This window comes from Chaetodon trifascialis, chromosome 10 (assembly GCF_039877785.1).
Source record: "Chaetodon trifascialis isolate fChaTrf1 chromosome 10, fChaTrf1.hap1, whole genome shotgun sequence".
Classification (NCBI taxonomy): domain Eukaryota; kingdom Metazoa; phylum Chordata; class Actinopteri; order Chaetodontiformes; family Chaetodontidae; genus Chaetodon; species Chaetodon trifascialis.
In genome coordinates this window covers 2,997,830-3,023,707 of record NC_092065.1, presented here as the reverse complement: position 1 = coordinate 3,023,707, position 25,878 = coordinate 2,997,830, and the positions used below count along the sequence as shown (strand labels likewise).

At 41.9% G+C, this 25,878-nt stretch overlaps 1 protein-coding gene across 1 annotated transcript in view; it reads right to left on the bottom strand.

Annotated features, from left to right (window-relative positions):
• The window catches only part of LOC139337404 (copine-8-like), a 69,161-nt gene that overhangs the window by 19,403 nt on the left and 23,880 nt on the right, over positions 1 to 25,878 (bottom strand). Inside the window, exons 3-6 of the mRNA XM_070971949.1 lie at positions 22,310 to 22,356; positions 21,090 to 21,193; positions 11,314 to 11,353; positions 2,694 to 2,770 (exon numbers count right to left, since the gene is read on the bottom strand). Of these exons, the coding sequence (XP_070828050.1) occupies positions 2,694 to 2,770; positions 11,314 to 11,353; positions 21,090 to 21,193; positions 22,310 to 22,356 (268 nt within the window). The remainder of the gene's footprint in view (positions 1 to 2,693; positions 2,771 to 11,313; positions 11,354 to 21,089; positions 21,194 to 22,309; positions 22,357 to 25,878) is intronic.

Below are 25,878 nucleotides of genomic sequence, written 5' to 3'. Positions count from 1 at the left end.
CAAATAATGAATGTAAAAAAAGTGTAAGAATGTAAACAGAGAGAAACCTGAGAACTTTTTTTCTGCAGGTTTATTCACCCTCTGGTGAATAAAATGTTTTCAAATATGTGCAGTGTTTTGGAAACATAGCAGAAACTGAGGTAGACTTGACATCAGTAACATACAAACAAACAAACAAACATGATAGACAGCACAGTAACACTGACTGAACTATAAAACCAGCTTAGACATATGAACAACTTTAGTCACTCTTCTTACTCTAAACATACATGAACTATTCAATTCTATTTTTATTGCGAGTGTGTTTAAGAAAAAAAAAAAAAAGCACGTGTAAGAGATGTTTATAACCTGGCTTCTCCTCAGTGCTCAGTGAAGCATGTCTTTAGCTATATGATATGCCGCTGCCTCTGTTACGTCTTTGTGCCTTTTAGATGATTTGTCATCAGGCACTGAAGCAGATACCTCTGCATGGTGGTCAGCTGCTTGTGCGGTGGTGCTGCGGTTGGCGGACGTTGGCGAATACAGCTGCGCTCCAAAGAGTGAGCGCAGCTAAGGTGGTTAAACAAGTTTCTATTTCTTCATCTCACTCCTCGCAGAGCATCAAACACGAGACAACGAGATGGTGCAACCGAACTTGATAATGTTACATGATTGGCGTGTTAGCGTGTCTCTCTCACTGATTAGCGATTACTCCCTACGTTGCTCAGTTACCTGAGAGCAAGTGCCTTTGTTCATGCAACCAACCTCGCTTCACAACTTCTGGTTTCTTCCGATGAAGAAAAAAAAAATTATCAAATGTTTTATCGAACGCAATTTATATTGATATTGATGACGTGTCTATCGCGAGACATATCGCTATCGGCCCAGCCCTAGTGTGGCATCAGACACAAAACGTGACTGAATCCAATAATGAGGCTGTTCAGAGCGTATTGTCATCGTAGTTGTCTCTGTCGCTCCTTGTTTTGTGATTTGCCTCCACTCGACTGAGGAGGAGGAGGAGGAGGGGGAGGAGGAGTGTGATGCTTCTGACTTTTTTTTCTGTCTCAGCAGGCAGCTGAGTACACACACACACACACACACACACACACGCACACACGCACACACGTGGCTGTACAAACTTACAAACACACACAAGCAGTATCTTAAAGACAGGTAAAGATAAAACACGCAGGTACAGTATATGCACACATACACACACACACAGATCCGAGTGGATGACTGCAGGCAGATTACATAACTCGGCGACAGCAACACATTCTTACATCATATTTCTTGTGTGTCATTCTTCAGCAGGCCCAGTCAGTTGCAACTTCTCATTGATTCTGCCACACACACACACACACACACACACACACACACACACACGCACGCGCGCACACACACACACACACACACACACACACACTGACAGAGACAGACAGACAGTCATGGATGCAGACACAGTCACACACACTGGACACGCTGGTCCAGTGTGTGTCGGGGGATTAGGCCAGGGTCAGAGTACTGATGGCTCGTGACCTCTGGAAGTAAAAACAAAAACGAATTGTTCTCTTCAGTGAGCTCAAGAAGACACTGCAGTTCTTCTGTGTGTGAGAGGACAGGGACAGAGCCGCTGGGATAATACACGGAGACAGTCCCACAGTTTATCAATGCCATGGCCATGATAAAGGACTGGTTTCTTTTTGACTTCACTGGGTCCAGGTCTTGTGACGAGCCTTTGATGGCTCTCAGAGAAAAACATCCCCCCTCGGTGTGAACTGCCAGCAATAACTTTGACTACTAAGAGAGCAATAGGCTGTTTGCAGTCATGTGATGTTAAATTCAAGATGGAGGGCCAGAAGTGAAAACTGCAATGGATAAAATAAAGGAAAGTTCTCACCTATGGATTGACCCAGCAGCAAACGCTCAGCGCTGCAGTGCTGAACGTTGACATTTACGTTAAGGTTGTTTGCTGGGTTAAGGACTCGCAAAGGTTCGGTGAAACGCCACTCTTGAAACAAGACAGGGAATGTTATCAACATTCATAGCATAACGTTCATATTAGAGTGATTGGAAACATGGGCAGACTGAGCAGCTGCACTTCCTGTGCACTGGAAGATGTCCGCAAGCTAAGACCAAACACACCAAGGGCAGCAAATGTGAAATCTTTCATAAACTGGATACAGGTCGAATCAAGAAATCAGACGTTTATTCAGATGAAGATATCCCTGATTATTTCTTCTGGCTTGAGTTGAGGCTTCAGATCAGTTTAGACTCCACCAGAATATGAGCTGGGAGCTCACCACTGACATCTTCCCTTTGGGTGAACTGTCCCTTTTCACTACACGCTGTTTACCATCTCAACATGTTTACACTCTGTCATTAGGCCTGCTGCTGTTTAACTATTCATCTCATTTGGCTGATGGAGACAGTGTACGCTTTCATCAGCATCTTGGCTCATTTTCATGCCCCTGCTTTGCTTCGCTTCAAAGACAAACAGCGGCAAGAGATCTTAAAATAACATGCTGATTTTCAATTCACACCCCTGAATGGGACAGAATCTCAAATCAAAATGCATCCCAAAAGCTTTCTGTAGCACCTTATGATGGCGGTTCTCTCAATACAAGCCGTTTGCCCTTCATGTTAGGAGTGTCTCATTAAAATAGCAGTGGGTGTGTTTGTTTGTTTGTTGGTGTGCAATGTGCACTACTTACATCAAAGGTTTCTCCAAGCGGCTTCCCAGGGAGCCAACGATCTCACCTAGCGTACAGAACGCCTGGCCCAGGAAGTCCTGCAGGTGAGGAAGACACACATGTAAACATATGAAGAAGATTTAGAGGAGGAAAAGCAGATCTGTTGAAGAGAATGTTCCTGATATGTTGTCATTTTGCATGCTAGAATAAAAACAGTTTACCAATATGGACACTCAAAGTGCTTCATATATATATATAAATAATACAGAATATGAAATACACATATATAACCAACCAATAATCTAAGACACAATGTGACTTATTCTCACAATAAGGCTCAAAAAGTCACTTTTTTAATCAGTTCCAGCAGTTTTATTTCACTTTCATTAACTGAAGTTTTTATTTCACAGCACCATTTTTTCTCACTGACATTTTTTTGTTTATGATATTCATCTATTCAGTCATTTTTCAGGTGAAAGTGCCAAACATCCTCTGATTCTACATTGTCAAATGTAAAACAATCAATCATCGAACAGCCATCATGGGCTCTGAGGGATTATAAATGAGCAATATTCACAATTTTCTGACAAACAAAATGATTAATTGACTGAGAACTGAATCAGCAGATAAAGTGTTACTGAAAGGAATCTTTGGTTGCAGTCCTCCTTCCATTTTGTATAATATCTTTGTCCATCAAGACACAAGAGACAAAGCCAGATCTGTAATTTACTTTCTCCAGTCTGACAGAACAAACAGCCATCGCACAGATCAGCAGGGACTAGTGGAAAAACGAAGGCAAAGCTGTTTAATTAAAACAAAAACAGGCAAAACTATATTTCATGGTTTTCTGCACATAATTTGAGCTTTGCACGCGGAGTAAATAGGTTGTAAAGAATTTTAAGTTCTTCCTCAGCTAATTCAGTGTTTGTGTTGAAACAAATGAAGCACATTAAAGGTCATATTTTTGGCACTGAACGGCTTCCCCTCTCTTTTTTCAGCCCAGTGTGCAGAAAATCCCGTGTCCTTGTTGATCACTGTCTGGTGACCACAAGAGAGGCTTCAGTTTGGGGAGGAGGAGCCCTTGGCCAGCAAGAAGAGCAAAGCAGAACGAGGGAAGGGAGTATGAACGTCTCTTTGCAACAAAGAATGACTGTTCACGCACGGACCAGACTGTGCATGCGTGCACGTGTGTGAATGTGTGTGTGTGTGTGTGTGTGTGTGTGTATGTGTGTGTGTGTGTGTGTGTGTGTGTGTGTGTGTGTGTGTGTGTGTGTGTGTGTGTGTGTGTGTGTGTGTGTGTGTATGTAAATGTGCTTGACAGATGAGCCGTATCGAGTCCGGCGGGCAGAAAGCTGCTCCAAAGATCTTTGCCGGTGCTGAGTAAATTTCTCCCCCAGTCCAGTCTCGAAACAAAAAGAGATGACAAAAACGCTCTGGCCTTTGCAGAAGAACTGCGCTGCTAGCTAGCAGCCGGAGCCCAGCTCAGAAGTCTAAGGCTAGAGGCTGAGGCGCCAGTTTAACAGGCTCAGTGGTGGCAAGAAGAAAAGGTCGGGAGGGTATCTCCAAGTAAAAAAGATCACAGTCGTTCTGCTCATTCTGCCTCTAATGTACACACCACGTCCATGTCTTTGTTCTTAAAGTGAAAGCTTCCGAGTGCTGCAGCCAGTTACAAGGAAATTCCACCATTTGTTGATTTTCATATTTTATCAATTATGACAAAACATTACTACCAACTATAGGTTTTACAAAGTGTTCCTGAGCTCATGTATGAATCTCCTTCATCCAATCATGTGTTCACAAAGTGGTGAACCTCTCTCCATCCTCGGTTGTGACCCACTGAGCTTTTCCAGGATGCCCCTTTCATACCCAATCATGATGCTATCACCTGTTGCCAGTCAACCTGTTTACCTGTTGCTGCATCAGATTCAGAATAAGCAGATATTTGCAAAAATCAGTGAAGCTGATGAGCTCAGACATTAAAAATATATCATCTCTGCTGATTTCAGTTGATTATATGTCAAAAAGGATTCACAAATGATTTCTTTTTGCTTTGCTTTAAACTAAAATAAAATATAGGTTGGAACGAGGAAGCAAGAAGTCTGAAAGAGACACGTCTCTAATTACTGATTACACATCTATTCTGTGCCTTGATGCACCAAAAGATGTGCTATTCGACAGAACTGCATGAAAAATGAAAGCAATACAGATGGGAAATCCATGACATAGAATAGGAAATGATCTGCTGTCAATAAGGCATTTCATTTAACCAGTCATAGAGGAGCCTACATGCCTGCACTGCAACACAATAGTACACACTAACACAATACTTTTAATAGAAAGACAGCAACAACTTCATGTATTAGATATGCTAATTAAAAAGAGGGGGCGTGTATCCAAGGATACAACTCAAGCTTTTTTAAGGGAGTCTGGCTCTGATTCACCTCCACCTAAAATTATACACCTCCAGAGGACAGAGATCTGATCTCAATTAGGATAACAAGAAAATATAAAAAGCACCAGGTGTAAACGCAAAGGCAAGATGGGATCGTTTACTATCCGAACGAAGTATCCGAATACAGATCAGATGTGAATGAAGCGTGTGAGTCGACTGACCAAAACACACAACGCGGGCATTTGGAAATCACTGTAGCTGTTAAAGCAAACTCCAATAATAGACAAAAGTGTCAGAATACTACCAGTTTTGATACAGTATATACTAGAGTTTTCTAACAAAGGCTCTTTGGGCTTGTAATCCCCTAAAAGAAGCAATTCCTGTTACTTCCTCTCATTACAGGATGCATGTCGTTTGCATATAAGCTGCTCATAGTTCAATCTAAGGGTGTTTTTCCCATTTCAGAGTATTTCACAAGGAAAAAGCTTAAGATTAGAGAAGATCCTGAAAAAATGAATTGTATGGAGCATCATGTCACATCCTTGAAGGGGCCTTGAACCACAGGTTGGGAATCACTCTCTGCTCGGGCAGTCAGGCCTCGTTTTTGACCCACAACTCTGAACAGTTGAGCACAGAGGAAAATGTCACAAACACTAGGGTTGTCCCGATCCGATTATGTGATCGGAAATATGGGCCGATCGCATAACTGCAGACTCACTCGGATCGGATGTTATGTCCTCATCAGGTATCGGATAAATAATATATATACATAGGGCTGGGCCGATAGAACGATAGCGATATGTCTCGCGATAGACACGTAATCAATATCAATATAAAATGCGTTCAATAAAGCATTCGATAATTTTTTTTTTCTTCATCGGAAGAAACCTGAAGTTGTGAAGCGAGGTTGGTTGCATGAACAAAGGCACTCGCTCTCAGGTAACTGAGCAACGTAGGGAGTAATCGCTAATCAGTGAGAGAGACACGCTAACACGCCAGTCATGTTACATTATCAAGTTCGGTTGCGCCGTGTCATTGTCACATGTTTGTTGCTCCGCGAGGAGTGAGATGAAGAAATAGAAAGTGAGCGCTGCAGCGAGCGAAGAAATTGTCGATAAAACAGGGAAAGTCAGCTCGCCAGTCTGGAGTTTTTTGGATTTTATAAGTCGGACCGTAGTCAGACCAATGTGGTCTGTAACTTATGCAAGACTGTCGTCCCCACTAAGACCGGTAAAACCACAAACTTGTTTAACCACCTTAACCACGCTCACTCTTTGGAGCGCAGCTGTATTCGCCATCGTCCGCCAACCGCAGCCCCACCACACAAGCAGCAGACCACCATGCAGAGGTATCTGCTTCAGTGCCTGATGACAAATCATCTAAAAGGCACGAAGACGTAACGGAAGCAGCGGCATATCATACAGCTAAAGACATGCTTCACTGAGCTCTGAGGAGAAGCCAGGTTACAAACATCTCTTACACGTGCTTTTTCTTTTTTTTTTTTTTTAACACACTTGCAATAAAAATAGAATTGAATAGTTCATGTATGTTTAGAGTAAGAAGAGTGACTAAAGTTGTTCATATGTCTAAGCTGGTTTTATAGTTCAGTCAGTGTTACTGTGCTGTCTATCATGTTTGTTTGTTTGTTTGTATGTTACTGATGTCAAGTCTACCTCAGTTTCTGCTATGTTTCCAAAACACTGCACATATTTGAAAACATTTTATTCACCAGAGGGTGAATAAACCTGCAGAAAAAAAGTTCTCAGGTTTCTCTGTTTACATTTTTACATTTTTTTTTACATTTATTATTTGAGTGTTTTCCATGGTTGTGTTGACATTTCCTTTCCTTTCTGCCTTGATAGCTGAGGGGATTATAATCAGAGGACGGTTACATTTAAAATAAAAATTTAAAAAGTTTAAATTGAATGTATTTTTCTCCCGGTCCTTATTTTAAATAGGTCATAAAAATATCAATAATTATCGATATCGACCAATATAAAACATATCGCAATAGAGTTTTCAGCCATATCGCCCAGCCCTATATATACATGTATATTTATTGTTATTTTTAATCACATTTAAAATATATAGGATAGTGGATAGTGATCAAAAATAAATGAGAATAAAATATTATTAACTACCAACATTTACAGGCCGGGTCTGTGTCTGACAGACGCCGTAGCACGCAGCAGTTTGTTTTGAAGCTCAGGATCTCGAGAGGTGGGAAGGACAAAGCTGCTTTTAACACCACAAACTTGATACGACACCTCAATACACTGCACTGCAGTTTACAATACACTGCACTGAGAATATGAGTTAGGAGTGCAGGTCCAAAACGCACAATACTGGCCTTAGGATACTTGATAACAGTCACTTTTATTTGCTCATTTGTTTGCATTTGATATTTTGATGCCTATTTTGAGTTAAGCAGCAATTTGTTTTAATACTGGACTACTGAGTCTTTATACCATGGTCTGGGTGAATACTAGATTCTGATTGGCTGCAGGGAGTCCGTTAAAAAGTGTTGTGGACACCTATAAAAAAGTTCCGGTCAAATAGCCTGATTGTTCTAAATTATTGCGCTGGCTCAAACGCTAGTTGGTAACCGTGGCAACAGAAACTCAGAACATACGTTAACATACGTTGTTTCACAGTTTATTTATCACAATGGCAAGACAGTAGAGGACACACACAAGCGGTAAGAGGTGCACTTGCCCTCTGAAATGATACTTTGTATCACGTAACATAACGTTAAGCAATCATCTCACTTCCCTCCACTGATTAGGTCTAATATAACAGCTGCGCCGACCGAGCTGCAGGTTCTGTGGCCAGAGCCGGTTACCTTGGCAACGCGTCACAACGAGAGATATTAAGTAGTCCACTCAGCCGCTTCTTGTGAAAAACTTACGATTTTAACGGTAAAAAACAACATTAACATATTAATAATTGATTTAATATTTATTTCTTTCGTAAGTGACCATGGTATAAGCGGGATAATGCCCTTCGAGGTGTCCATTATCAGAAATAAAAGCGAAGTCCATTCATTCGCGTCGGAGTATCGGATTGGGACTCGGTATCAGCAGATACTCAAAATCAAATGACTTGGACTCGGGGGCAAAAAAACGTGATTGGGACATCCCTAACAAACACAGCACATTTAGGGGAATAAATGTTTGCAGTAAAATCCTGACTGCGCTCAAATAGTTGTGAGGGAACATACAGCCAGTTAACTTAATTACTGCCTGCAAACAAAGAAGCTATTTCCCTGCCTGGATTCACTTGCTCATCGTGGCGTTTAAATAATAAATAAAGACTTTGAAATGAGATGACTGTTTGTAAGAAGGATATTGGTGTATTTTACCACAAAGAGAAGTGGGAGTAAAGTACAGACTTGTTCACACGGCCGTGACAAGCGTCTGTCAGGATGAAAAAGCATCATCCACTTCATCTACCAAGAAACACGATACCCAGCCCTTAATTAGATTTCGCTGTATGCTCCATCTCTGCACATCTTCGCCTGCAGCCATATCTGCTCAAGGTATGCAAACCATATGGCACAGGAAAAACATCTGCTGTGATGGGAGGAAGGAGGCATCCTCCAACGGCGCCACTGGAGCTGCCAGGAGAGATACTGTACTCGTGTGTGTTTTTTTCTTTGCTTCCACTTTCTGTTATTTAAAGCCATGCGACAGGGGATGGAGCGTTCCCGGACAATGGAGCCATCACTGCGTGCCGGATCTCTAATCCCACACATCCACAGCCACGACAGGACGCATCCAAGCATCCTCAGCCCTCATGCTGAGAGTGAGTTGCTGCGCTCACATTGCTCAGCGCTCTCAGTAGAAGGCCGCGGGCATGGCGGGGTTGGGGCTGAGGAAAAGAACTCCGCCTGCAGTTGGCAATGAGTATGAAGCCGGTTAATAGGAAGGATAGGCTCAGGGTGGAGATGGAGCCTGGATTTATGGACAGAACTGGAGCGGGGAGGGGGCTGTTGGAGCTTCTGTTTGAACTGAAAGTGAATGATGGAGCTGCAGGGCAGTGAAATCTGAAGTTATAGGTTTGAAATGATTATAGAGCTGGACCAGGAGAGGCTGGATGAAAAGAGGTGTGAGTAACTTAATCTAGCACTCCATTATCAGTCAAGTCATCATCAAGTGGCAGCATGTTTGCAAAACCTGAATCCTCATGAGAATGAGCAGAAGCAGAACCAAACAGACGTCTGACCAGGAATGACAAAGCTGATATGATCTCATCTCTTTGTTGAAGCCCATCAGCTGACAGCTTGCCACTAACATTTATGCATGTTACACTTGGAAAAGACCGTCAAATTGGAGATGATCTTTCCCATCTTCCATTTGATCATTTTAATGAGCTCTGCCTCTTGAAAGCAGTGCTGGATGCCCAAAGCGACAAAATGTTTTTTTTTATCCTTAGTTTCTCTACTGCTGGTGAAAATCTGCTTATTCTGCAAGGTAGAAGGAGTTAGAGATCCACCCTCAAGCCACTGTTTCTGATACAAGACAAGTCAAACACCTCTCGGACAGAGCAAATCCACTGTGGAGACGCTGTTTCTTCTGTGAGTGAACTGTCCCCTAATCTGATGCATAAAAGATTCAATATACGGCCAAGGAAAGGTATTATTGTGATGCATTGGGGGGGGCATAACAACCATAACCTGAGGCTCCCTTGATTGATGAGTGGACAGAAATGGTATAATACATCATATCATCGTATATATTAATGCTGTCTAAAATATTGCATTAACGCAAATCAATTTTAATGGCATCATTTTTTTTATCGCAAGATTAACGCTCTTTGTGACCTAGTGAACTTGTAGTTTTTTATAAGCTGTGGCCACTGCTAGTAACGTAAGAAAAACTACAGGATCCGATTGTAAACCAGAAACAAAACAATAGGCACGCCCTGCGCACGTGTTTGGTCTTGCCTGCTGTAGGCTACCGGTTTGTGTGGATGTCAAGCGCCAAACACCGAAATGGATGTGAACAAGATTCTGAATGGAGTTTAGTTTCAAAAAGTTGCCAGATGGGTCGACTGACAAAACCAAAGCTATCTGTGTTCACGTATTGTTGGTGTGAACTGAATTATCAACGTAGTACATCCAGTCTGAAATACCACTTGATGGCCAAACACACGCGAATTCTCTGCCGCCTCCTTGTCAAAACTAGGCAACAATGGATGGCTTTTGACAGAGGTGTATGGATGCTATTATGTTCAAAGGAAACTGAAGAAAGGAAAGTTTAAGCCATGGTTTAACTGCACTATAGCCTGAGTCCTAGTTTACAATGATGTGCACTTTGTAACTTTATTTTGGATCACCGTGTTTTGATCCCTTAGAAAGGGATTTTGCTTTAAATGTGAATGACTGCTCAAAGTGAGAATGTTAGTGTGAAATAAAAACTACATGTTGTTGTTTTCAATAAAAAAACATTTGCACAAAGCAAGCCTATCCACTTTTCCATGTTGATAAGAATATTAAAATGATAATTCAAGGGACATTTAGAATAGATAAAAATGTGCGATTATTCACGAGTTATTTATGACATTCATGCGATTAATTGAGATTAAATATTTTAATCGATTGACAGCACTAGTGTGTGTGTGTATATATATATACATACACACACACACACACACACACACACACACACACACACACACACCCACCCCTTAGAGCATAGCCCTTGCATTTACACATATCTGGTCAAGGTGTGTTTAAACCTTGAAAACAAGACTGAAAGATGATGAAAGATCCTCTGTGACAGTAGGGGTGGATGTTTTGTCAATGGAAACTGTGCTGTGAGCATTTTCTATTAAAATGTACTAATGTAATTATTAATATATAATTGTCAATACAGGCCAATAAGTGTGTAGAATATTTGCTATGTTCCTTCTATAAATCCTATCACTGCAAAAAAATATATATATTAAGAAAATTACAAAACATCATAATCATTTTGTTAATTTGAGCACTGCTAACAAACAGTAAAAGCAAGCAGGTCAGAAGCATTTCTGAGGTGTGAAAACCCTCTGAATGCCTTTGATACGGGTCACAAAGTTTAAATGCCAACATGACTGCTTTGTTCCTGTTATGCCTTTTACTTCCAGCATTCCCATTCAAATCAGGCTGCTATTGTACTGGAAGGGTAAACATTTGGCTGTATAATATTTATAATATTTCCATGAATGCATGACTGATTGTTGAACAGCTGAGGTGAAGGAGACACTCACGTGTTTAGAGAGGTTGTCGCTCTTGCAGTCTAAATCATACCTGCAGAGAAGAGAAGAGATGACACATCAGAGCGGGGGCTGTGATAGGCTGAAAGCAGGTCTGTGGCTGAAAGGCTGCCAGAAAACAAAATTAGCAGTCTTTGACCAAAGCTCGTCTCTGCTATTAATGCAAGGCACTTCTCCGCTGATCACTGCAAAGAAGCTGTTGAGGTTTAAAGGAGGCTTGTGACTGTGGCACCAAAAGCTTTACTGATGCGATTTCATGCAAGAGGGTGCAACAATATCGCTGGCCCCAGTGTCATTAACGGCTGTCAGCTGGGAATCGAAACACTTTGCCCAACAAATCTTCCATTTCCCAATTTTAAGTAGTGATGTTTAAGCAGCAGCTGTTCCTGAGCACAACGGCAACTCTTGGCGGTTTAAGTTTTATACAAAATATACAACAAGAACAAGACTGATAAAAGAGTAAAGTAGATCTGTCAGTAGGGCTGGGTGATATGGCTGAAAACTCTATCACAATATAAGTGTTTCATATCGGTCAATATCGATAATTATTGATATTTTTAAAGACCTTTTTAAATAAGGACCAGGAGAAAAATACATTCAATTTAAACATTTTTATTTTAAATGTAACCTTCCTCTGATTATAATCCCCTCAGCTATCAAGGCAGAGAGGAAAGGAAATGTCAACACAAGCATGGAAAACACTCAAATAATGAATGTAAAAAAAGTGTAAAAATGTAAACAGAGAGAAACCTGAGAACTTTTTTTCTGCAAGTTTAGTGCAGAAAGTTCACAAGCTGATTCACCTTCTGCTGAATAAAATGTTTTCAAATATGTGCAGTGTTTTGTAGCTATATGATATGCCGCTGCCTCCGTTACGTCTTCGTGCCTTTTAGATGATTTGTCATCAGGCACTGAAGCAGATACCTCTGCATGGTGGTCTGCTGCTTGTGTGGTGGTGCTGCGGTTGGCGGACGATGGCGAATACGGCTGCGCTCCATACCGGCGAGCTGACTTTCCCTGTTTTATCGACAATTTCTTCGCTCGCTGTAGCGCTCACTTTCTATTTCTTCATCTCACTCCTCGCGAAGAATCAAACACGAGACAACGAGATGGCGCAACCGAACTTGATAATGTTACATGATTGGCGTGTTAGCGTGTCTCTCTCACTGATTAGCGATTACTCCCCACGTTGCTCAGTTACCTGAGAGCGAGTGCCTTTGTTCATGCAACCAACCTCGCTTCGCCACTTCAGGTTTCTTCCGATGAAGAAAAAAAAACTACTGAATGTTTTTTTTTATTTTTTATTGATATTGATTACGTGTCTATTACAAGACATATCGTTATCGTTTTATCTGTCAGTGAGAAATAAAATATTTGAAATATTGCACTAATATGACACTGTAATAAAATGACAGTGGAGACAAAAGTGGATGGATGAATGCGTGGGTGGATGGATGAATGCATGGGTGGATGGATAGATGGATGGTTCATTTTGAAAGTGAGGGCAAACCTTAACCCAACTTAACACTGACCCTAACCCTGCAGTAAAAACTCTATCTGCCATCATGTCCCCCCTCTAACAGTTTGTGGTTTGGTCTGCAGGTGTATTCAGTGAGATCACAGAAATACTATAAAAATACTACAGGCAGCAGTGTGTCTATATGATCCTCTCGCTCTACATGTTGCTATTTGTCACTGAACATGAAGGTGACATCGCTCTATCGAGTATGTAGGCTACAACACAGTATATAATTGAGTATTTACAGCAGATTTCGACAGTATTATAGATCCAAGACTAAACTGACAGAAGGGCAGGACTGAGGGGAAAAGGCGCAATTACAAGTCAATCTGTTATTTCGGCACCATGGACAGCAGCATTGATTTATCAATAACCAGCACAATTACACTACTGATATTTCAGAGCCATGGTCAGGATCATTGATTGTAACTTACACAAACCTCAGTCAATAAGGGATCAATAAGTCAGGCAGGTTAGATTAACACCTAAACAACCCCTCTGCCCCTGCTGCATGGAAAGGGGGGATGTAGGTCAACAAGCGAGGTCATCTGGGTGGTTATTCCAACAATGTATGTGTGCAGCATAAGTCTGAGCATGTCTATAGCAGCGCACTGCATATATTTTTAGAACAGCACAACCAGGCCCCAGTGCTGGACATGCATGTTTCCGGTACCACTGCCACCTGTATAGTATAAAGATACACGATTACTGTATGTGATCGTGTTGTTGTTTATCTATTTTCATACCTACTTGCTTATTCATAACACCTATATGTTTATGTCTGCTTAACTTTGTTTAACCCTGCTGTCTCTGTAGTGTTACACTTGCTTCTGACTGTGCATTTGCTCTTAGCACTGTGTCAAAGCAAACTGATAGCTGCTGACAAGCGGAGTCAAATTCCCTGTACGTGTCAACATACTTCGCCAATTAAGTGGACTGTGATTCTCATTGTGACAGGATAGCTGGTAGATATGTTGGATGCATCTCATTTTAAATTGCATTTGACCCGGGCGGAGTGATAAGAGTCTTGATTGCTTGTATGTCTTTGCTAAGTTTAAAAGAATGATGCATGTCATCGATGCAGCCTGCATGTCTGAGTTTAAGCAGTTTCATACAAAATCTTCTCCTGTTTTAAAAAAGTCGATATATGCCTGTAATTTTGTAGATGCTACAACTTTGAGCTGACAGCACTGTTAGATCTGATTCAACAATCATAGCTTCTCTCTCACTGGCATACCCTTCCTTCCTTTGCAGGAGCATTAATCAAAAACCATAAACAACAGCTACATCATGCAAACCATGTGATCCACTCGCCTCCCCGGGGAGCAATTCATCCAGCTTTATTTACTCCCCATAACCTGTCACCTTCCTAGGGTGTCTCAGGTGTATGTCAATATGTGCATGGGGTATGTGTGCAGCAGCATGCAGCCGAGTGTAAATGGGAGAACCTGAGCATTTCTTTCTACGGCAGCGTGCCATGTACGATAAGGCGCCTGCTGACACAATTGGGTGACGCTGTGTGTCACTATGGGAGGGGGTGAGGGCCTCCAATACAGCACCGTTACTAATGTAATTCCATAAGAGCAAGGAAACACGCTGCTGTTATGCAACCCGCCGTCGGCAAAATGCACAGGTGCGCTTCATGTTCTATTCGCCCCTTGCCTCTGTCAGTCCCAAATGTTCATAAATGATTCATTTAATCTCATTTAATAATGAGAGAGAGACAGCCAGCAAGAGAGAGAGAGAGAGAGAGAGAGAGAGAGAGAGAGAGAGAGAGAGAGAGAGAGACAGCCAGCAAGAGAGAGAGAGAGAGCGAGAGAGAGAGAGAGAGAGAGAGAGAGAGAGAGAGGAGGGAAGAAAAACATACTACTGATGTATGTATGATGATTTGGCTGCACATGTTCACTTGCACACACACACACACACACACACACACACCTACAAACCCACATGAGAGTGTGTGCAGGAGCGATGTCCCATGGCGCCTCATGAGTGCACATTTGCTTTGTGCGACTGTGTGTGTGTGTGTGTGTGTGTGTGTGTGTGTGTGTGTGTGTGTGTGTGTGTGTGTGTGTGTGTGTGTGTGTGTGTGTGTGTGTGTGTGTGTGGATGAGATCACTCTGCATCGGCACTGGGCCAGACAGGATTTCTCTCGGTCCTGCACTGTCGGTCTTACGGGGGGAGCGGCTGCTCAGAGCTCTGTTTGAACTGAGCGATGATGACTAACGATGGCACACAAACAAACGGGCCGGAGAGGCGGGCAAACAACAGACGACAGCGCACTGACACTTGAGCTCCGGTTTTTAACAGCTTCGTGACGCCTTCACAAAGCCTTCATAGCGACTCATGTGAGATGTTTTATTAGCGCACATTCAGTGATCCTGAACATGGTATTTTACCAAAAATATGGCTATAAAAGGAATTTTTAAGTTATGTAGCTGTGTCTTTGGGGGTTTGATTCACCTTATTTTGTCACCTTGGATAAAAACATCTGCCAAATGAGGGCAATGTGATGAGTACCTACATGAAATAGAAAAAATAGAAAAAAAATTCAGATCTGACTGACTGAATCTGATCTGATATACAATGAGTAGATTTTCATCAACTCAAATGTAAATGAACCCAACAATTGATTGATGGCTCATTTACATTTGACATGACTAAAATATGATGCTTAAAACATATTAAACCCATTTTCGTCTCTGTCGTTCTTGTAATCCCAGTGAATTATGGCTAGGTACTGGGTTTGGAGTTCATTGTTCCTGATTTTGCTTATTGATTTTGGTTCTTATTGATTCCAGGTTCTATTTGTGGTTTGTTATTTTGGCAAGCAAAAAAACTAAATATGGTGAAACAGGCTACAGCGGAATAATTGAAATGAAGAGGTATTATGTGACTCCATATAACAAAGAAAAATGCAAGATTCTCAATATTGTGTTATGATCGTGACTCATACTGCAATAACACTACAGGAAATACTAATCCTTCTATAACATTACATTATTGTTATTATTATTATTATTATTATTACAGACACTACAAAGTACATGTATATAAGCAGCAACATATACTTTATTTCCAAAGAATTCATATGTGAGAGTAAATGTTCCTTAATAAATTCAAGGTTCCTTTACATTTGAAATCTGTTCTCATACGAATTGATTCTCGAATAGCTATCCTCAAAGTTAAAAAAGCTATGAATAGTATTCTTCTTTTTACTCATTTTGGGAGCATATTTCAATTCATTTTTTGAGTTCTGATCCAATCTGCCACCCTTGATTAGACACCCATCCACCCGGAGGGCTTCCACTGGCTTCAGTGAGCATCTCAAGTTTCAATCACCCCCCCCCCCCCCCCCCTAAAAAAAAGGAAAAAAAGAGCACTGAACATGGCCAGCAGTGAGATGAGGGTTAACAGGATTTCCAGGCACAGATAGCAGCAGAGGAAGCAAAGTGTGTCATGGCTTGGGGGTCTTCTGGTAAAGAGAGTGTGGGATGGTTCAACAGCAGCTATACTGGCAGTTTGCAGGGAGCTCGGTGCTGTCTGGCTGTATGGATGTCCTGAAGGAATGTGAAGGGCTGAGAGGAAGTGAAGGAGGTGGAGGTAATGAAGGGCTATAGGAGGCACAGTGAAAAACGACTTCCATACCTCAGGACAGAGGCTGAGGAGGAGTAACCACTGGTTCATGCGATGAGAAAAGTGTGAATGTATGTGTGCGTGTTACAGCTCAACATGAGCGCAAAATAATGCCTGAGTAGCGTGGTGTCTGTGTGTGAGCCAGTGTGTGTATGATTTAAGGCATTTTGTGTGTGTGTGTGTGTGTGTGTGTGTGTGTGTGTGTGTGTGTGTGTGTGCGCGCGCGGGCGTGCGTGTGTGTGTGTGTGTGTGTGTGTGTGTGTGTGTGTGTGTGTGAGTGTGTGTGCGGGCTGGGGCAAGCCATGTCCTCACTGCGAGTGATCGTAGAACCCTCAGCCCAGAGGACAAGTACAAGGCCTGATGCTCACCCACTCACAACGAGGCCTGCAGGTCAGCCAGGCTGCGCACACGCACGCACACACACACACACACACACACACACACACACACACACACACACACACACAGATAAATGCACAAACACACACACACACACACACACACACACACACACACACACAGATAAATGCACAAACACACACACACACACACACACACACACACACACAGATAAATGCACAAACACACACACACACACATACACACACACACACACACACACACACACACACACACAGATAAATGCACAAACACACACACACACACACACACACACACACACAGATAAATGCACAAACACACACACACACACACACACACACACACACACACACACACACACACACACACACACACACACACACAGACTCCATCACCCTCCACTGCTCATCAATGTTTAGCATCTTGCATGATACTCTGGCAAAGTACTATATACTATATTGTACTATATTGCTTTAGCACACAGAAATATACCCACAGATTGGAAAACACACATGCACACACACACACACACACAATAAAAACACATGCACATACACACAAACAAACTCACATATACAAAACATCACTCCAATTATTTCACTTTATAGAAGCACACATAAGCTGAACAGGCATGTTCACATACACAGAAATGAAAGTGCACATACACACATACACATGGCCATGAAAAACAAATGTCCAAACACACATGCTCACATCCATACACCCACACACACACGCATACAAATATATCTCAATATACACACATGGTACTTCCCTAAAAGTACAAACACAAACCTGAACACACGTGCTTTCCTGCTTAAACATACACACACACTCTATCTGACACAGACTACAGATTTTATATACAACTTAATTACAATGCAATACTTGCACACATACACATGTTCACGCACACACACACACACACACACACACACACACACACACACACACACACACACACACACACACACACACACAGCTAACTTTCTCCTTGACCTTCACTGTAACCTCCCACAGCTCGTAAGCAGCATGAGGGCCTGCTGACAGGCCAACAAGTAAACAAACAAAAGAGTCATTCCATATTTCATGAGCTATCAAGAGGAAAATACAGTGAATATGTGTGAGGCTGGAACACAATAGAGAAAAATCCAGATTATCATAATTACTTGGACAGCTCAACTTTTAGGGGCTACATGAGGAAATGTGACTTTTTCACATCTGATGTGGAAAAGAGAACATGTATGTAAATATTCTATTATCAGCTACGATAAATCCTTTTTTGCTGCACACCCAGACTTCATGGGGAAATATGTCAAGCACAAAACACCTGAACCCAATGAAACAATGAGGGCAGCTTTCTAATTGTATGTCACAATCACATCATAGGCTCACTTACTTTCTGGCCAATGAGACAAATTCAGTGATTTCATGTCAAAAAGAGCTTGGTAACAGCTCGTCTTCATTACTTCCACTTACAGTTTTTGCCATTGCTTGAACACTACTGACACATGCTTAGACCAAAGTAACAAAACTTGAAGTTTTTGTTACTATACCTTGAACACAGCGTAACCATACCCTAAACAAAAGTGCTGCTTTGCACTTTAGATAAATGAAATCTCAGGGAAAACACATCCATTCAAAATATAAAACACATTGGGTAATTGGAGATACTTTGACACACACCTGAAAATACTTACTTACAAAACTGAACACCAACCAGCCACAAATGGCCTCAGCTAAGCAATAGTTGGCTAATGCTCCTTTTGCAACAAAAATTGGTAGTTCTGTGATACAGTACAGTATAGTACATGATACTGTACCACTGAGATGTTACAGTACTGTGTACAATCTACAGTACAGTACTGCAAATACAGCAAAGTTTTGTGAAACATGCAGTGATTATATTGAGCTGTTTCAGTACTGTGTATGGTATATACAAAGTACAGTATACATACATCCATCCATTTTCTACGCCGCTTATCCCTTTCGGGGTCGCGGTGGGGCCAGAGCCTATCTCGGCTGTCAACGGGCGAGAGGCGGGGTACACCCTGGACCGGTCGCCAGCCGATCGCAGGGCACATTCACACACCATTCACACTCACACTCACACCTAGGGGCAATTTAGAGTCACCAATCAACCTAATGAGCATGTTTTTGGTCTGTGGGAGGAAGCCGGAGTGCCCGGAGAGAACCCACGCATGCACAGGAGCCCAGTAGCCCAGTATACATCACTGTAAAAAATAATCAAACCAATAACAATTCGTGGTTGCATTTTCCTACAGAATGGCTAGAAGACCTTCTGGGGGTGGACGCAAAGCATGTTCACCCAACAGCAGGAACTTGCCATTGTAGAAATAGTCAGAGCAAACAATGCAATCCGTCTCCACCCGCTGCAGCAACAAAAACTTGTTTTCATCAACATAAATCAAGTAAGCATTACCACTATCAGACGCATCTTGGTAAAGCACAACATCACCATAAAGCAATTGTATAGGGTCCCATTTGAGAGAACGTTTGAGGAACAGTATCAGGGTCAAAGGACTTCAGCATGAATATGTACAGGAAAGTGTTACAGTCCTTTATATTTACAATACAGTATTGATGAAATCCAGTGATAGCTGAACATGTACCATTGCATCAGTACCACATAGATACATCCAGAGAGGGCCAGGAGGTACCTGTGTGTTGGGGGGGGGGTTAAGGGTTATTTTTGTTTTATTTTCTCTTTACTGCATGTACTGTACAGCAAAGTACAGTACCGTAATGTACAGTACTGAATAAAAACAGTGAAAATGAAAGACTGCCCTGTTTTATATGAAGTACACTAGTTTGTTGCTGTTAATCTGAAAGTGTATTTGTATGATGGAAGTTTGTATCATTTTGTCATCAGAGTGACATGTTGACAAAGGATTGTTAGGTTTTGATAGCATAGTTTCAGTTTGACATAGATGTGAATACTTTATTTCCCAGTGTTGTGTCTTTGTTTGCTTGTGTGCAGAGTTTTGACACAGTGAGTCAAGTTTTGCAAAAAGTGTTCATGCAACGGGCAAAAACTGTGCATTTTGGTATTGTTGATTTAACTAAGATTTAAGATTCATGTCTTTATTAAGGTGGACTTCACACTCTGCTGCTCCTCAGATTCCTTTAGAGCTCTGTCAAAGAGCCGAGCCTTTTCCACCAAATTATGATCTTTTAAAGTTAATAAGTCAAAAGTATAGAGTGACCCTCAAAAGCCAGATTAACATGACTGTGATTTCAGTTCACAAACTTTTCCAAGCATTTTACAGGTCATTGTGTGGGTTAAAGGAACATCCAACTCTGGATATATCATCTGTTGAATTGTTGTATGACTTTGCGTTACCTCCTACAACACCAACTCATACATGCATCCATACAAAAGGGAATCTTCTGAATAGTAATGAAAACACATGTCGCAAATTATGCTGACAAACGATACTACAAAATGAAAAGCATGATGGGACCTCAAAATGAGCTCTGAGGAACCCCAGACGTGTGTTGTCTGCTGCGGTAACTCCCGTTAGAATCTCCCGTTTTAAAGGACCAGGCTCTATTCGAGCAGTAAGATCTGAAAAAGCTCTGTGCAGACCCAGAGATACCCACCCAGCGCTTAAGGCAGTCAATTAAAATTGTATGATCAACTGTGTCAAAAGCCGCACTTAGGTCTAAAAGGATTAAGAGCGAGCAATCGGCTGCATCTGCTGTCAAAAGGAGGTCATTTGTTACTTTCATGAGGGCTGTTTTTCTGCACTGCATCCTGAAACATGATTCAAATTCATAATGATGAAAAATGTTTGATGAAAAGCACATCTTCTAAAAACATAATAAAATTGACTGAGGTAGAAGTTCAGAGGCTTGATCACTTTAAATGAATTGACCTTTGCAGGATTTGAAATCTCATTAACATACTACTCTGAGAACAAACTTTACTGTAAATGACCACACTGGCTGTGTGCAGCTGGCCCTATTTTGTCTCAGAGCAGATTATGAATGGGACCAATTCAGACGGAAATGCTGGTGAAAAAGCAGCATGAAAACTTGTCTTTTATTTAACGGGGAGACGATTTACGTCTCCCTCTGAGCAGACCATGAATATTTCAGTTTTAACTCAGCCTTGCTCTACACACAGCAGAACTCTCACCCACGCCTGCACAACACACACGATATACACAAAAACAAACCCACACACACTGACACGCATAAGCCAACTCACAGGTCAAAGCGCAGATTCTGCCTCTCCTCAAAGAAGTAGTCCAGGATGAATTTGCGGACGAAGTCAGGGTTGAGGGTGTTGTCTATGACTTCTGTCCTGCCAAACTGGTGGAGAAATGAGAAAATGTAATCACAATGTTTAAAGAACCACTTAGCAACAAAATATGAATATGTTTAAGTGTGACAAAAAGGCTCAAAAACACATCAATATGCTAAATGCCAAAGGTCCAAAACCATGCTGAAGTTCACCTGAAGCTGACATGGAAAGTTGAGTGAAGTCTTATAATTCAGCGCTGAGACTGAAACCTCCAAAAATTGCCACTGTGTGTGCTGATGTAGGTGACGGCATGGTATTCCTCCCAACACCAATCTCAGGCCAAATTTTACAGTTTTGTCCCATTACAATAAACAACTGCAGCACTGCAGCTTTGGAGGGCTGATATGGTTTGTGATCATTTGACATGCACACTTAGTTACTTAAAGGATGAAAGTTGGCCAATCTGAGTGATTGATCCTGGCTAAGCATGCCAGCAGGTTACTAGAACTTCAGGGGTCCCACATCTGAAACGGATCATTGCAAAACCAGAAAAAGGTTGCACAAAATGTGCAACACTCAAGCTGCAGTGTGAGGCTTGTGACCCATGCACGATCATGCTAAAACCCTGCACAAGTCACACATGAATCTGTAAATTACTAATGACAATTGTTTGTCAAACAGGAAACTGCCATAATTCGCAATCTGCATATCAGCCGTGCTTACAAATCCCTTCTGTAGCCCTAACCCTGATCCGAAAGCGACCTGAGGATAGTCAGACCTGCTCTATTTTCGTCACACAAACATTTTAACATGAACGCCGCAGGAGTGATTCAGCAATTTCATTAAACATTCCTGCACTTCCTGAAAACAAATGCCTGCATGTGATGGTTAAGATGTTCAGCACGAAGCTAGTAAATAGAACAAGAAGAGCGCTAAATGTTTTAAGTTCAAAACACATTGATCCAATAGGCTTAAACTAGCACTTCAGAGGACAGAAACAGCATTACTTCCCACCGTTTTATCATTTAACAGAGAGTGTGAGCTGCCTCATAGGCCAACCTCCAAAAAAATCATTATATTCCTTCAATGTGACTCTCTGAAATGCTGCATTGCTGCCATTTAAAGTGCTTGGAAGCATTCAGTGGTTATTAATGATCCACCCACCACCCCACTCCTGTACTCACCTCTCTCCATTCCCTGTTGGCAATTCCTTGAGTGTACAGCACACAAACTGTTGAATTAGAAAGAGGAGGGGGAGAAAGAGGAGAGGCTTAGATTGATTGAAGAGTACTTAACAGTGAACAAACCACGATGAGAAGTCAGCTGACAGCGTGTTCTTTCCCCAGACCCAACATGAGAGGAAAACTCCCTAATTAAATGTCACGGGAACTTTGCCTTGCAGCATGATGATATTTCCAAGAGAGGGGGAGAGGACAGAGGGAGGGGGAGGACGGGGACGGGGTGAGTGAGTGTTTGCGTGGGTGGAGAAAAGTCCTCCTTATTGACATTCGAGCATCTCCGTCCGAGGGAGTCTTGGAGTGTTTTTGATGACGGACCACTGGTGAAAACACAGGGAGGCAATCAGCTGGCACTAAAATGACATTTCATTTGCATTCCAGCAGCCTTTACTGTATTCATACACATCTGTCACATGGCAGCGACTCACAACTCTGAAAACCCCTGAGACCAAACACTTAGACATCTGTTTAACTGGTGAAATGTTGAAGTGAGTAGTGATGGGAATGCTAATGTAAGACATATGTGTGATCTCAGTGAGAGGGTTAGGGTTACCTGATTAAATAAAGGTAATATATAAACTTGATTGTGTAGTAAAAATCAAAAACCGCTCAGACCAGCAGTTCATAGGTTGCCTGTAATGTACAAGAAGTATTTAAGGTCTACACATCACTAAACCCAAAAGAGATATGTCACATGGCAGCTGTGAAAATTGGATAAAAATAGATGAACAAAGATTGATTAAATAATTCAAATGTGTGGAACCACAGAAATGAGTCTCTATGTAGAGATGAGTGAGGTGGCTGAGGTTCATCTTTTTAGCAGAAGGTCAGCGGTTCGATCACCGGCCTCGGCAGCCTACATGTCGAAGTATCCTTGGGCAAGATACTGAACCCCAAATTGCTCCTGATGTGTGTGTGATGTGTGAGTGGGTAAAGGCACATTTGTGTTGTGGAAAGCACTTCGAGTGGTCGGCAGACTGGAAAAGCGTTATACAAACACAGTCCTTTTACCAAGTTATCACTATATAGCTTAAACCACCTGAATGTACTTAAACCATGTGCAATTTTCAATCTTTTTCCCATTGGCAATACTATTTCTTGATACTCCCGCCAGGGACAGACTGACCATCTGGCACAGCAGGCATTGTCCCGGTGGGCCAACGTGCTATTTGGGCCGATAGTCGGCCACTTTTTTTATTTTAAATATTGCTCTGACTAGCCCATAATACCAGACAGTTGATCAGCGGCCCAGGTGACATTGGGCTGGCCCAGTCACATCGTTAAACACCAACCCCTTTCGCTTTGGTCCTGCGGGCATAATGCATTCGGCAAGAAAAAAAAAAAAGTCAGTGCAAGAGTTTGTTGATAACCACCGACAGGGCCCTCAACACATAGGTTATGTTCTTCACTGACACTTGACGGGGCTCATTTCTGGAGAGAAAACGAAAAGGAGGCGCAGAGGAATTGGAGACAAGAAGAAGCTGGCTCTTCAAGCCAACGCTACCAAATGCGCTATTGACTACTGAGAGTGAATGACTATTCTCTCTCTCTCTGTCTCTCTCTCTCACACACACGCACGCACACACACACACACACACGCGCGCGCGCGCACACACACACGCGCGTGCACACACACACACACACACACACACAGGATGCCTTCACTTGTTTGTTTTTAGTCCTTTAGTCCTTTGAGTCCTTTAGGGGATGACATCACTTGCATCCCTTTTCCTTGGTAAGTTCACAGTTAATGTAATGCAAGAGACACAGATGATCCTCTCACTCTCTTTCTATCTGTCACACACATACAGGATGTTGTCTTCTTTTTTAAGGATTTGCCCAAGTTCACAGGCCTTATTTATTCAGCACTGCTTTGTCTGGAAAACTGATAATCAGACCAATCAACCATGTCTCTTATTTCTCTTTCTCTCACCCGCATTCATGTGTCATCCCTCTTAAATTTTCAGTTTCTACACTGCTATTTTTATCTTGAAGATTGACCAATAATTAAATCTCTCTCTCTCTCTCTCTCTCTCTCTCTCTCTCTCTCTCTCTCTCTCTCACACACACACATACATACACAGAGTTCAAAGTTCATTCAGGAGTTCAGCTACATTCATCCTTTTGGACTGGGTAGGTTCACAATTTATTGAATACTACTCTTGGAAGAGTTAACATCTGATCCATCATTTCTCATCTCTATTCTTTCTCTTTTCTTCCTCCCTGAAACACATAGGTACACCCAGCAGGATGAATTCTGCTTAAAGATCCATTACTGTGATGGAGTGGTGGAGTATACTTTTTTGTAGTGTTAATAGAGTTGGCCAGTATCCAAATTTTGATACCATCAAACCTTCCCCACATTTTCCCGGGGTATACGGTATTACCGTGACTAATGAGAAATCACTTTGCAGGGCAACATGCGCGCAGTTCAGACGGTCAATGCTCAAGCGAAGAAGCACCAGTCCTAACTTGTAGCATACCAGAATGACGGGGAGAAACTCAGCTAAAAGCTTCTACCAAGCATTTGCACCCAAACGAAACATAATTCATACCCCAAGAAATTATATGCGCATGTAACGAAAACACAAAAAACTGAACGGAGTGGACTTCATTTTCATTATGACAATGCTACAATTATGTTAGGCCCCTACAGACCTATATGCGCAGCATTTTTTTAATGGCGGTAATGAAACTGATACCGTTGCTATTCTAAGACACTGCGGGATACCTTATTACTGGATTACCGCCCACCCTAAGTGTTAATGAATTACACTTTTTGGAAGTATTTAATGTGTCCACTCACTACATGGCTTAAGGTACGTGGTTTTAAAGAGTTGCACAGTTGGTACACATTTAATGTGGTGGGCCGGTCTGGTCCAAAATGCCAGGGCCGATTTTTTGTCCCAGTCCACCCCTGACTCCCGCCTTTTCTTGTACACATGGTTGATTTTTTGTTTTCTATTTTTTTTTTTTTTTTTAATTCCCGTCTATGTCTCCTTTTATTATTTCTGCTGCTTTTGCTGATGCATCTAACAATTTCATTTCCCCTAGGGGGATTAATAAAGTGTTATCTTATCTTATCTTATCTTATCTTATCTTATCTTAACTATTACCTTGACCAACTGACAAAGCCAAGGTTAGCTTGCTAATACAGTGTACTGCAGTTAGCTACATTTAGACTTGATCAAAATCAAAAGATTTAAGATTGGTACTTCAAATTACACAACCATGACTAAATGAGCAAATAAGTCTCTGACATTTGCCAATATTTCCCCCTCAGCACTGGAAAGATGGCCCTTCCATAAAACTGGTCTGTCTCTGCAGCAGAAAGGAGAAAAAGGGCTGCGGTATTCCCTTTAGCTCAAAAGGGAGAGAACCCACAACAACCAGAATGCACTGCACTCATTGGCGTGCGAGGCCACTCCTAACCGAGCCCTTCAAAGAGAGCTGCAGTAACCCAATTCCCAAGTCTCATCTGCAGCAGACAGACTTCTGGGTACAAGATTTGACGA